The 15,244-nt window shown below is 35.7% G+C and overlaps 1 protein-coding gene across 1 annotated transcript in view; it reads right to left on the bottom strand.

Moving 5' to 3' along the window:
- LOC113093083 (cell adhesion molecule 2) overlaps positions 1–15,244 on the bottom strand; it is an 81,891-nt gene that overhangs the window by 15,400 nt on the left and 51,247 nt on the right. Inside the window, exons 5-7 of the mRNA XM_026258932.1 lie at positions 5,256–5,417; positions 4,703–4,793; positions 3,567–3,745 (exon numbers count right to left, since the gene is read on the bottom strand). Coding sequence (XP_026114717.1) covers positions 3,567–3,745; positions 4,703–4,793; positions 5,256–5,417 — 432 coding nt within the window. The remainder of the gene's footprint in view (positions 1–3,566; positions 3,746–4,702; positions 4,794–5,255; positions 5,418–15,244) is intronic.

The following is a 15,244-nucleotide window of genomic DNA, read 5'->3' as shown; positions in this document are numbered from 1 at the left end:
GTATTAACAATATAAAAGTGTTCATCAATTGGTGTTTTATTTTTTTGACAGGAGGTCAAGAGCTTATGCCCAGTTAACATGCCATTATCATGCTTTTTTATAGTATTTAGTTTTACACTTGTAACGGTCAACCCTTACTAGATGGGTTAAATTAATTTGGGTAGGGTGACAGACCAGATCAAAACTGTTCAAAATATGAATAAATACTGGACAGACAGCTCAAATGCCAAATGTTACACAATAAAGGAACAATATCATTAAATTAAATATTTATTAGAACATGAAAAAATAAAATCATTGTGGATAATGATTATCCATGTTAAATTTTATGTATGTTAAATATTCCATAAATTTATGCTGATAATGAAAAAGCATTCAAGGAGTCAGGATCCGTCCCTGAATGTTGTTTCATTGTGTAGAGAGGTCCAATTTTAAGGTGCAGTTTAAAGTGAGTGATTTATGCTTTTAAAAACAGCGGGTATCATTCAAGCCTCTTGAACGTGATTCTAGTTCCACAATCAGCTTAATGCTGCCAGCCGCTTTGCATTCATAAAGCATGTTTAGTGCAATGATAAGGACATGAGAGGAGAGTTGGGCTCAAGTTGATAAGCTAAATCACTAGTCTGCCTTCGTACTAATGGACTCAAGCAGACAAGCAGAGTAATCCAAATGATAGCTCAAAATTGCACAGCAGCTACCAGCTCTGGCTAGCTAGAAATTAAACAGACCACAGGTTTCAGGAGCCAACATTAGTAAACAGCAGTTCGCGGCAAGATTTTTAAATCCTCTGAGGAAATTGTGAGTGGTTCCTGACCTTGTGATCCTTGGGCATTGCTAGTTGGTTACTAAGGTATTTTGAGTCTTTTTTAGTGTGTTGGGGGTTTCCTTATAGGCTTTGTTTCAAGCTGTTTTACGGTCTAATCATGTAGAAAAGTAATAGCAAACCATATAATTTCATGTATCATTCACATTTTTAGCACAAACAATGCAGAATGAATTACACATATTGTATTGTCATCGTTTAATACTTTTAGTATAAAAAAAAAAAAACGTTTGTTGATATTCCTAGGGTTATGCATTTCAACAAAGGCTCTGAGTAACAGCAATAGTGTTTGCCTTATCAAACTCCACTACTGATGGCCGGAGCCTTGGGAGTTTTTGAAAAGGATCAAATGAGATATATTTTTGGTTTCCATATTACATTATTCATAATGAATTTAGTATTGAATGAATAAAATATTCATTTTTGAGAGTTATTTAGCACATAACAGATGATTTCTGCATATGAAGAAACACTTTAACCAAACAGTAATATTTGCAAAGACCTTTATTATTTTTGTAATAATAAAATCCTGTGCGAAAGCGGTTGATAATTTTCTCAAGAGCAAGTCATTTTGCACAAGATTACTTTTAGAAAGATAATTACTTGAATAATTTATTTGCAGGTGGAAGGGTTGTAAGCATTCTCTGTATGGTGGAAGTGCTTGTGTAACGTTGTGGATGTTACAATTTTTTTTTAAATATACCAGATTACTATACAGAGAATACAAATAACCCATTCATTGGCTGGTTTCTCCAAAAAAGTATAAACACAGTCTCTGTTGCTATCAAAACATTGCTGTTTTTGTTTGATCATCCAGCCATAGCAACACAAACTCAACCAATAGAGTGAGTGTGTTATCGGTTTGACCAGCCAATGATAGACAGCAAAGGTGTTTGGGAAACTTTTAAAAACATTCATTATTTTTTTTCTGTTGGATGAACTAGCATTGAAAAGATTCGCTATTCACTATTTAATAACACTGTTTAACAGAAACTGATCTCATTTTAAAGTGCAGCTTATGGAACTAAAGCTAGACCAGATCATGAGATTTTGGGTTTGATTTTAGTTGGGGGATTGAATCAGAGATTTATTAAAGTGTTCAAATCTGTTCAAACAGTCTAGATACTATTGGCCTGCTCTAATATCTTATTTAAATGTCATGGCCCAATTTTAATTAAGGGTGAGATTTGAATAATAATATTGACTATAATTCTCACTCAAGTACCCCACCGACATGGCAGCCCTCTGCCTAGAATATAAAGTGATCGGCTGCATATTGAACAGGTAATATTGCGTTTTCAATTGGCACAATACAAGGTAGGTGATCTGATGAAGGACAGCAACCATTATATTGCTCTAGGTTTTGTGCTAATCACTGTTGGAAGGACAGCATCATGTTTTGCCATTTTAAAAGACAGTAATGAATTCAGACATGGTGCTTTATATTTGTGACACCCAATTAGCTTTTTATTCCTACAGAGAAGGTGTCAGTTTTATAGTATCAACATCATTAAGAGCTTTGGTTCTCCTTGTTGTTATAGTGTCCTGACATTTCAATGAGCCACAGGCTGGACCCCTACACTGCACCATAACGGCTAATTAAATCTTCTTAAGACACCCAGTGGGAGGATACAAAAGCTGAGATAGAAGGAGAAAGTGAGAGAAAAGAAGCTTCTCGAACTGAGAGGTGGAGAAAGAGTTTTACAGCCTGGAGGGGTTTAGTGTCAAGAAGGCAGAGGCACAAGAAGCAGGGGGGCTGGAGAGACTCTTCCGTTCGATGCCCACAGTCATATCTGTTCTTAGACTGTGAGTGTATCCGCACAGCTGCCTCTGATGAAAGCAGTGGCAGATGTGGACGCAGTGTAGCCTCTGAACCTCAGGGTGTATCGAGACCCATCATGCTTTGCTGTTATGCTAAGTGGGTGAAACTCATTCTCTTAAACCAAGTTGGAGAAGGACAGAAATGTGGGTTGCTGCATATGTACAGTACACATTGTTTGTGTCAGATTAATGACGCATAGTTGATTATATGCCTTTGAAAAATTGTCACTAAATTAAAAAAATATTTCAGGCTGTCATCATTTATTTATAAGTGCATATGATTAAAATTTTTCTTGGCAATATAGAAGAATGCTAACTTTTGCCAATTAATTTAATTTAATTTAATTTAATTTAATTTAATTTAATTTAATTTAATTTAATTTAATTTAATTTAATTTAATTTAATTTAAACAATCAATTAAATAAATAAAATCCATAACTTGTATGAAGAATACTGAAACAATATGATTACTTTGTGTGATAAACTGATTAAAATGAAGTACTTTATTCACTCTCAAATCAAATTAAACTAAAAACACTGGTCAATTTCGCTCGTAGAAAGATTAAAACAAATCTGCTGTGCAAAATAAAGCTGGAAAGTTTGCGTTTTTTCATAGATTGGATTTCCAACGGACAAAAACAGCTGACATTGCTGAAAATATGTTATTTTTTTTTTGCTTTACAAAATAAATGAAGTCAAACAAGTTTGGAAAAACTTGATGGCAGAATTAAAATTTTTGGCTGAATTAATTTTTTAAACTAGATATTTTCATTTTCATCTTTCAAAGGCTTTAAAATAACATAATGGTTATAAGCAAGGCAGAAAGTTAGGTTTAATTAGTGATGAAGATACTTTCCAAGAAAGCAGCAAGAACTGTGTCAGCTTTAAGAGACATGTTAATTGAATCTGACTGTCACTCACCTTTAACAACCAGCTTATATTCAGCATGGCTGGTGCCAAGGTGATTGGTAGCTTCACAGCGGTAGGTGCCGTTGTCTGTTTTGTTCAGTGCCATGAAGGTGAGCTCTCTTCCTTCAACAATCACCCGGTCCAGGTCTGGCAGCTCTCCTCCGTCTTTAGTCCAGAGTACTGGGTCTGGCCTGATGAAACATTGATTTTTAGCTTCTAATTAAAAACATTATTCAGTTTCTTTTCAGTGGTGGGACACTCGCCTAAAAAGTTTTATTTTATTTTTTATCATTATTTCGTTTTTAAATATTCCTTTCTTCAGTAACAATCTTTGGCACATTTGGCTGAAGGACGTGCAGAGCTGTAGGTTCTACACAGCCTGTAACAACACAAGGTTTGGCAACCTTGGTTTTTCTTCTTCATTATTATATCACCGTGACTGGGTAGGCTGAGTATTTGTACACTGAACAGGCATTGAGTGATATGAGTGATAATATGTTTGCATGAATTCAGATGTATTCATATATTGGAATATTATTGATAAAAGAGTAAGCATTTTTGCAGCTTAACTGTCTGCAAACTTTTACAGTGAAAAGTTCTGAAGGGTTGGAGTTCTGAAAGTTATAGTGAAGTTATAGTATGTTTTCCTAGTAGAATGAAGACTTTTCACAAAAGATCGAGGAAAATTGGATTCCTTATGATATGAGCCCTTTAATTCTAAAATCAATGGAAAGACAACACAGCAAAAAGTTGCAGCAAAGGCTTTGAAAATGCAAACTTCACTGAGAGAGTTTTAAAGATTTTAACTTTGGCTTAAAACTAAGCAATTTCGATTATCCAAGCTTATCAAAGATCTCTCAGCCTTTTTCTTTGGGAATATTAGAAAACACTGGCCTTATTTTAGCTATAGTTGTACCAACGGCTAAGCTTCTTAATGTTGTTTTCCTTGTGAATTTATGGTTATATATTCATAGCTGCTTAATTTCAACAGAATCGCATTTATGAGTCATCACATTAATGCAAGCATGTGGTTATAAGCCACTAGCCGCAGGTCTGCCCACAGGACATTTTCTCCTTGGTGCAACTTCCTAAAGCTCTTTGCAAACATTACAATTCATTGAGATGCTGATAAAACTGTGGATGCTTACGAGGGGTTTCCATGAGGAACACATTCCAGTTTGAGGTTCTGCCCCTCCAGTGGGGCTGGTATGGAGTGTTTGATCTCTACATAGGGAGCATCTATGACAGAGACAGAGAAACAAACAAAGAAATATTGTTTGAGACAGCAGCATCCAAGCGGAGGAATGACACTCGATGGAGATCAAAAGGTAAATGATGTGATGTGTTGCTCAGGCCCAAATGCTCCACTGCATCTCAGCAGATTGATTAAATGTCAACACTTCAAAGAGAAACTCTAACGCGTAAATGATCTTTGTCTGTAATTGTTGCATAATCTTTGCATCACACCATGTTTTAGAATTAAAAGTTGCCAACATTACTATTCATAGTAATGTCACTGAAAACACAATTAAATCTAAATTAAGTCTAGCTTTTAGCTTCATTTTGATCGGTTTCTTAAAAAAAACCCAGTTAAACTCATTACTTAGTAAAATACTTTCACATTTGCAGATTTAGGTTTATGTTTTATAGTAAGCAGTATAGCTTTCACCATTATGGGATGTTGGTTTGAGTCGTACTCACAGTGGACTTCCAAAACCTGTGTTGTCTCTTCATGGGTGGCAGTTAGGGCCACGTGGTCCACTCTACAAGTGTAGGCCACACCGTCATCATGCCGGTTCACCTGGAACTGCAGGGAACTCTTCACTGTGAAGGTCTTGCCACTGGCATTCACCTCTTTGGCACCTAAGAGAGGCAATAAGAACAACATAACAAAGATGAAACATGTTTGTTTCACATAAATTACAGTCAAAGTTACAGTGAGAACTTGACGTATTGTGAAACACAGGGGTTCAGAAAGATGCGCCACACTTTTTTAAGACTTTATCTTTCAATAGAAAACTTTAGTTGTGTGAAGACCGAGTTGAGTTGCATTCATTATTTCCACCCACTGACGCACATCACTGTGTTTGGAATGCTCTTGAATCCTGCCTCTATCTTTCCTCACATCCCAAACTGGATAAAACTGGTAAAAGTGAAACCTGAAATCTTAACTGACTCTCTCAAAGTCACAAATATTGATCCAGTTCTTGTCTTTTGCATTTAACTGAGCTGAATTCACATGGCAAATGAAGCACAAGTTACTTTTTGTAATTGCAGAAGGTTCATTTCATCGGCTTACAAAGTAAATCCTCACTGGATGTTAATTAATTTAGCCTACATTTTCTTCTATAGAATTAGGGTTGATGTATAGTGTTGCACATAAGCCATTTATCAGAGTAAAACAGCTCGACTTACTCCTCTCTGAAAACTCCATTAGTTGAACAACAGATTGTGTTTTGTTTTGTTTGTTTCAATGTGTTAATGGCTTCTGCGTTTACAGGCTTATGCTGCACACACCGCTGTCTAGTAGCACTTACAATACAAATCCAGGGCAATTAATCCACTGCATCTCAATGAGCTTAACAAATACTACAACTTTGCATCAAAAGGATATTATTGCATCTTTAAGAGGGTAAATTTTACTTTTGTTAAACAGTTGTTGAAACAGATGTGAACGCAACACAAAAACAAAATTTTATCCAAAAGCAGAATGTAAAATCCAGCACACTCTTTACATCGAATCACCGTATTAAACACTCTTAGAAGAAACAGTTCTATTAAATTTAAAAGGGTTCTATAACTTGTATAACATTTGGAACCTCTAGAAGTTTCCATATGCAGTTAAATACCTATATAGAACTATTTTTTTCTATAGACCAGGATGCATAAACTACCTCATTTACATCATTATTTAATTTACTTTTAAATCTTTAAACTGTGTGGTTCCTGAAAAAAAGGAATAAATTAGTGCACCATGCAAATTATGTTTTGTTGATTGAGTTTGTAGATTCAAGGATAGCATCAAAAACAAGACCTTTAGACTCAGGTCCAATCGTAAGGTATGAATACACACAGTTTTTCGCATATAAGAATCATTTTATTCTTTCTCTCTTTCCATTTGCTCCCCCTCACTTTCTCTGCTCCCTGAATCACTCCTGCTATCACTGCCAAGCTGTCAATCAGCTTCCTCTGGGGGTGTCGCCACCCGCTCAGGAGCATCTGAGCATGCAGAAGATATCATTTAGAAACCTGAACACACACACGCGCACACACACACATCTATACATGCAGAGAGGAAGGTACAGTTCTATGATATTCTTAGTCTTGGGATGCTTATGGGATGCAGTCAAGAGGTTGGGGGTAAATTTTTATTCCGGATATACAACAAACAAACAAACAGACTGTTAGTCTGTTCACAAGAGCGTTCAGATGAATAACACTTTGTATGGCTGCGAACGGAGCGAGAAAACTTTCATTTGAGAGTAGACAAACACTCTCAGCAATTAGATGTGGAAGTGGAAAGTCTGTTCCACCCCATGGTTAGATCCTGTGAAGATTCCCAGCATGCCTTAGAAGTTTCTTTAGATCAACTTCAGCGCACAATACAGTTGGAACAACTCAGTACCAAGTGGTGGTCTTCTGAAATGAGGAGGCAAAGTCACTTTGCTGTGTTTGGGATTTTTAGTAAATTCACCTTTCTGTTCATTTCAATAATTATGTGGTTTCCTAGTTAAAAGCTTATGGGACCCCATTTACTTTACACTATCATCAAGCAAACAATATTATAACAGTCTATTTTGATCAATATAATTGAAAAAGTATTTTACTGACATGTCTGTGTTTATAAAATCTACAAAAAGTATGTTTTTTTTTTTACCAATGTGAAAATACTTCCATGTCAGTTGGTTCTGATAAATACGATCAGAGTATTTATACAATTTTTTTTTATTTTTTAGAAAAAGTAAACTGCATATTTTGTGTAGATCTTATTTGATACATCTGATTTTTTTTTTTTTACCTATTATTAATAGTCACTTTATTTTCATTAAAAGGCATAACATAACATAACTAGCACATTTGACTGAGCTGGTTGTTCGCTAAAAATATCTCAGTTTCCAGTTCAGGGTTATTATTTTGTCCATTTCCACCAGTTTAACCCATTTCGATTTGCACACCAATTGTGAAAATGATAGACAGACATTATTGCATTGACAGGGTGATCAGCCAATCACACACCTTCTCTCATGTGACTTTTCCACTGAATTTTGCCATCCCCCCTCCACTCGTGCAACACTTTAGCATCTCAAAGAAATTAGAACATCATCTGCTTTCTACTGATTTGATTGCCTAAATCTAGTATGCCCGCTCACCTACACCATCTATTTATTCATCTACTCATCCATCCATTCAACAATCCTTCCATCCTGGAGAAAAAAGAAACAGCATAATGAGGGTTCATCGGCAATGTCTACTTCTATTGTCCCCCTCAGTAAGTTAGTGAGTGGGAGAGAGGGGAGAGATTTGCCAGCAGACAGAATTGAAATTAAGGTCAGCATGTTTTACATTAATATTTATGAAGGCAAACCAGTAATAGAAACATTATCACAAACGCACACTCACCAGTGCACACACACACACACACACACACAAGCTTTCATTTAATGGACACAACAACGTTAAAACTGTATCTAATCTTCATTACACACACATCAGCATGTGTAATTACATATATAGTTGGATGCAATTTAATGTGACTCAATTTAATGTGAAATATTGCTAATTTTCGGATTTGAGGCAGAGCGCTGCGCTCCTTCTGGAACTGGAATGCTTTCCTGGAACTCTGCGATAGCTACGGCATATGGTGAGCCCAGAGAGCAGCCGAGAACAGGAAAGAATAAAACGTGGGGTGAGATTAGCATTTCATTTCAGCTGTGAGCAGTTCTGAATTCAAATGCTGTTTTCCACCTAAAAGGGAGGTATTTAGAACAACAGGAGGCACAAAGGTGTGCAGCTCATCTCTGCCGCCTCTACCCCATTTTGCAAGCCCATTAGCGAGTGCGCAAGAGGGATATAAAAAGAGAGAATGAAAAAGATAGAGAGAAAGGGGGAGAGAGAGCAAAAGCGTTCTTTATCCGATCACCGTGATCTGCTCTCAGGCTAAACACAGTGGTCATTCCTAGTAGATGGAGGGATATTTATGTGTATTTGACTGAAGTTGGCTGTCGGCTGTGTGTTTGCATGGTGAGAGCTTAAATACGAGGTAGCGGTTTTGAATTTCCTCACAAAAATTGTCAGTTTGTGTTTATTTATGCAGCATAATCTTCTGCCTGTGGTGAGAAACTCAGGAGTTTCTCCACACGTGAGTGGAGCTCTGCAGCGAGCGACTGAACACCCATCTCATCTATCTACCACTAATCCTAATGTCCCAGAGACATGAGGAACGATAACGACAACATTATTTCAACAAACGCCCCCAATCCCCAAGCAGGATCACTATAAATATCAGTTACTCACACCGCACGGCCCTCCGCCATGGCTCTCTGTTCAAATATCTTTCATAAATGGCCAGTGTGGGTGTCAATGTAAAAGCTCCTTCTGGTGCCATGCAATTTTATCTCTCTAATCCACACAAACAGTCTCCCTGCTGGCAGTTCTTTCACTAGGGTCAAATACACTAGACTGAGATGGGATTTGTTGATGCGATTGTCTGAGCCTGGTTGGAATTAATGATCCTGTTCTGACACACACACACACACACACAAACACACACATTGTCTGACTGCTAACAGTGTGATGATATCATCTCCTTTAGGACACAACTGCACATTCAGTGGATAAGCTGTTTTATCAGTGTTACTATGGACTCACCACAGGTGGCAGAGACTCACTGGTATGCACAAGCCACGCCCACACCAGGGTTTGCCCCGCCCACAATTATCTGTTAACAGCTTGAGATGTGTTTCCCAAATCCATTGTAATTCTCTCGTTGCTGAAAGTTAGGTGATTCTGCATTTCCCAAAACCTTCAGTTCGAAGAATATTTGCACATAACATTACGAATTTGTGTGGTTGGAACTACAGCTCTCAAACTTGGGTTGTGTTTCCCAAAAGCATTGTTAGCCAACAATGGTTGCAAATTGCTTCATTACAAATATGGTTCGACAAATCAGTGTTTCCTGAAACCAAAGTTCCGGTGAACATTCGTTAACAGCATTACAAAGTTGTGCAGTTAAAACTACAGCTCTTGACTTGAACTGCATTTTCTAAAAGCACAGTTAGCCAACTATAGTCTCAAGTAACGTTAGTTCCAATGACGAAGGTATGACCATGTTATTACGATTTCGAGAAACATTCATGATTAGTATGTTAATTTCTTCAATGATGCATTGCACTATGCTGGTTCAACAACGAAAAGCGATGTCGTACAATAAATGCACCCCTAACAAGTAATTAAAGCTCCGCCCAGAAATCAATCAAAAGCACAGTAATCTGATATTTTTGGCAGGACTGACACCATCTCTTCGTTAGTACAACTGAACAACCACCACATTTAAAACCATTTTCCAGTCTGGTACATGCTTACAATCACTTCACAGTCACCCTGCATCCTATCTTGAAATGTCTGAAGTAGGCCATGTTGTGTTGATCAAATACTTTTAACAAGACAGACTTTACCATCTGAATGACCTCTCTTTCTTCACATATTAGAGATTAACTAGCTCGTGCGCCGCTGTGAAGTTGGACTCTGATTCCCGGCCCCCGCAGCCAAGATGAAAGAGGAAGCTTAAACAGCGAGGAGCGCCGTGTGTTCAGACTCAGCGGCCGTCGTTGGTCTCCCTGCCCATCATAAGCAGTATTAAGAACTTCTCTCTCTCTTGTTCGGCTTTGAGGTTTCATCTAGACGCCTGGGCCTTTGTTTTTTACCAGCCAGGACTAAGCAGATGTTTTGTGTGTAACTTGGTTGTAGGCATTGACCACTGTGAAATACAGACAGAGAGAGCAGCCAATGTATTTACATACACACAACCAATATACACATAGTTTCAGTTATATGAATGTGGTTTCAATCAGATTTTCTGAAGGTTTCAGAGTGGTTGTTCGCTAGGGTGTTCTGCTGGTTGCCAGGCTGTAGCTATGTGGTTGTTAAGGCAAGACACCCCAGGTAAACTGGGTAAAAAAAACTGAACATATAATTATCACCATGCTTTTCCAACTGATTGATTATATTAATTGCAAACATATTTTCAAGGGTTTCACCATGTTTTTAAGATTATTATTATTTTTATTATTATTCTTATTTTAATAAAATCAGGTGAATAATATATGAACAAACCCTTCCATGAAAACGTTAGACTAAAAATAATGCAGACTAAAACTGTAAAGTTTTGTGTATGTAAGTGATTCTGAAATCTATAGATGCAAATAGACAAAGTGCAATAAAACAAGTTTGGATGTAGTTTGGATGTTGATTGACAAGTGAATGAAAATACCTTAATTGTCTTAAGAAGTGGATATTAGTTTATTGTTTTGTGGCTGCTTGTGTGCTTTATTGTGTGAACATATGATGAAACCGCAAGATAAATCATCATTACATGTTGCCTTACTCTGCCATTTTGTATTCGAACAGTGAGATGGAATGAAAGAAAGCGTTTTTAGCAGAACCCCCGGAGTAAAAAAGGGTGACGATCACTCTCTCTTTCATCTGCTCTGGAGATTTTCCTGTCGGCTAATCTGTTACATGTTCTCATAGTTCTCCTCGGGGGAGTTATCCTCCCTCAAGGAGGTCTGGGGATGGATATGCACCCTTATCATCCTGGAGGAGGAAAAGAGAAACATTCCCTTAGTTCTGTAGGAGCATAGTGATATCATCTTACTGCAAAAATAATGGTCTTAATCAGTATTTTTCCCCCAGTAATAATATCTAAACATCCTTAAAACAAGATTAATTTAGAAGAAAAATTGCATTAGATGAGACTTTTATCTTCAGTTAATTTTTCTTACCCCATGGGCAAATTGGGTTTTATTCTCGTTTTAAGTATAAACATCAAACAAACCTCATCCAACTTTGTTAGATTTAAGCTTAAAACAAGAAAAACAAAAACTTAATTTAGGATATATTTGAGGTTTTTTTCTTCTCAATGAAATGTAACATTTTAATAATATTTAGATATTTTTGCTGGAAAGTAAGCCAACAATATTACAGATTTTATTTAATTTATTTTTTTGCACAGCATTTGCAGACTATCTGAGACTTTGGGAAGAGGGTGCTGTCAGAGGTTTGGGATGAAGGGCTGATGGAATGTCGTTATGGTGCATGTTTTATTCATGCTTCTGCCAAGACACAGGAGGCATTTTAAAATTCCATTTTTAATGACTATTGATTGATTGCACTCAACATGATGTAAGAAAAAGCTGTGGGGGTAAGAAAGCTGTTGTGCACACATTAAATACCTGTGCATGTTTAAATTCATATATATATATATATATATATATATATATATATATATATATATATATATATATATATATATATATATATTTATATATATATGAATTTAAACATGTACAGGTATTTAATATATACATATATACATATAAGTGTGAGTCTGTACTGTATGTTTGTGCACTTGTATGGGAGAAAGAGGGTATTTGCTTTCCGTACATAAAATGTAATTTTGTGGCAAAAGCATTTGCTGTTGTAGACTGCTGTTTTAAAAAATTAATTGGCCTCATTCCGTCAAAGTTATACATTTTTTTTGCACATTTATTTTTATAAAATGGGAAATAAAAACATCCATTTTTACATTTTTACTTATAGAGATAATATTTCTGCCACCAGGAAGAAAAACAAAAACTATTAAAATGAATATGTATATAAAATGTATATACTGTGACTTACTAGATTGCAGCAGATGATCATTCATTGTCTCATTTATTTTTTTATTTTTTTTTACATTTTACTTTTGGATTTATATTTAGACATTATAAAATCACTATTATAACAATTAAAACATCACCTTGTTGTCAAAGTTCAGCATTGTTTTGGACTGAAGTTCACTACCAGTCAAAAGTTTTAGAACAGTTAAAAGAGGTCTCTTCTGCTCATCAAGCCTATATTTATTTGTTCCAAATTACAGCAACAACAATACAATGTTGAAATATTTTTACTATTTAAAATAACAGCTTTCTCTTTGAATATATTTTAAAATGTAATCTATTCCTTTGATTTCAAAGCTGAATTTTTAGCATCATTACTCCTGATCCTCCAGAAATCATTCACAGTACATATACAGTACATATCTGCTGCTCAAAAAACATAAAGTCTGTAAAATGTAAAGTCTGTTTTTATTTTTTAACAGTTTACGTTTTAATAACTAATTAGATTTTTATTTTTATTTAGAAAATTAAATAAGTAAATAAAAAAAGTATTATTATTCTTGTTATTATGTTGAAAATAGTTGAAATGTTCAGGAGAACAGCATTTATCTGAAATAGAAAACTTTTGTAACATTATAAATGTCTTTATCACTTTTGATCAATTCAAAGCATCTCTGCTAAATAAAAGTATTAATTTCTATAATTTTAAGCTTACCAATTTCTGTCAGTTCACTTGGACATTGCTGTCCTCATTTTAATGCATTATTTTTCTTTTCCCTTTGTCTTTACTGTTTTGCGTTCCAGAATGTTTCCCTCTTTTATTCATTTTGGTCATACAACCACATCTGTGACAGAATGTCTGTCGAATGGTGAGCAGCTTATATACTAAGTTTATAATAAAATTTTTTTTTTTTATGTAAGAATGTTTTGTTTTGTTTTGAATGTCATTATAAATGCTAAAAACCGTTAAATAAAATGTTTCATTACATTATTTTTAACAACTAAGATTTTGATTATTAATAAGATTTTCATAAATGATTTCAGTAAAATGGCATGCATATATCCCATATATATAAACCCAATTTTTGCTCCACTTAGAATAGATAAAAAAAATGCAAGAGAGAAGGAATTTACTCAGACTTTTGGACTGCAGAAAAGATGGATGCCTATGTAATATTTGCAGGTTAGTTTAACATGCAATAAACAGATGCACAATTTTACTCCAATGATGAAAATAAGGAGCAGGAGTTAGAAAGAGAGTGTGAAAGAGAGTGTGAGAGAGAGAGGGGCATGTGAGAATGTGAGAGGTGGTGATATTGGATTCCATTACAGATGTCAATTTCACACACACACACACACACACACACACACGCAAAACAAACGCAGAGCATCTTGGGCTCTGCATACTCGGGGGGAGAAAGTGTGAGATGTCTTGCATCCTGGAGACCGGCACAAATTTAATACCAGGCTGAGCGCTGCTACAGTCCCAGAGATCCCACAATAATGCAACTGCTATTCCCAGTCCAGGCTTCCAAAATAAATACGTTTATCGCAGTTCAGCCTCACACGGCGGTGGGGAAGTGCTGAAAACTGAGATGACAACAGCTACCATGACTCACAAACCCATCGACAGGAAGGCCGCAAACACAAAAGCAGAAAGAGAAGCTCTACAGGAAAACAACAGACCGAAGAATTGGAGTGAGCAGAACCGAAAAGCAATATCCTTTCGTTTACTTAACACCTCTCTGCCATGAAATCAAGACAAAGAAACTAAGATAACCCGGCAATATAAATAGAGTGCCTCGCATTACTAACTCTTATTTTTTATTTGTCTTCAGTATTTTATACTATATATGGCTTTAATATTTTGTGATTTTGTTATGTACTACATGGGCAAGTGACAATAAAAAAACAATCCAAATCAAAGTAATTTGGTAAATCCAAAAGAGGGAAAAAAATAATTTAATCAATTACTATTGTTACTGTATATATATATATATATATATATATATATATATATATATATATATATATATATATATTAAAACAACAATAGTAATTGATTGAAAGTTCTAATTATATGTTATATGATAAACATCCTTTGATTTTATATTTGTGTGTTTCATCCCTCTGGGGTACACTCTTTTTCATGCATCCTTGAAATGTGTTCTTGTCTTATTGGATCCATCCATCACAACACACATTCATGATGAAAATATCTAAGACTGACACTTTGCAATCAACTGAGAGCCCATAAACTTCAGGCTTTATGAGACTGTGGACTGACTCGAGGCGGAGAGACCTTAGCAAACCCTTTCCTGAGTTCACACAACAAGCTACATGTGGCATCTAAATATATTTACCACATGCTACTTTCTCGTTCGAACCACCTGCTCACAAAAATTCACATTGGGTAATGATGTTCTAGCATTTTTGATGGATGAAATATGTCTCTGTTACAGACTTGCATATAATAATTTTCACCTGCATTACAAAAGTACGGTGGCCTCCACCTTATCTCCACAACACAACTAAAACAAGCCGCAAAACAATGAAGATAGCACAACACAATGGAAACAAATCACAACATAATTAGCATAACCCAATGGAAAAAAAAGCAGCGACACAATGAAATTAGCACATCACAACAGCAATAAGCTGCTACACAACAAAATTTGTGCAACACAATAAAATTAGCGCAACACAATGGAAACAAGCAGCGACACAATGAAATCAGCACAACACAACATAAATAAAATGCCACAACAAGATTAGTGAAACACAATGAAATTAGTGCAACACAACGAAATTAGC

This window comes from Carassius auratus, unplaced genomic scaffold (genome assembly GCF_003368295.1).
Source record: "Carassius auratus strain Wakin unplaced genomic scaffold, ASM336829v1 scaf_tig00214857, whole genome shotgun sequence".
Taxonomy (NCBI): domain Eukaryota; kingdom Metazoa; phylum Chordata; class Actinopteri; order Cypriniformes; family Cyprinidae; genus Carassius; species Carassius auratus.
Note: the sequence above shows the minus strand (reverse complement) of the source record. Positions and strands in the feature narration are given on the sequence as shown.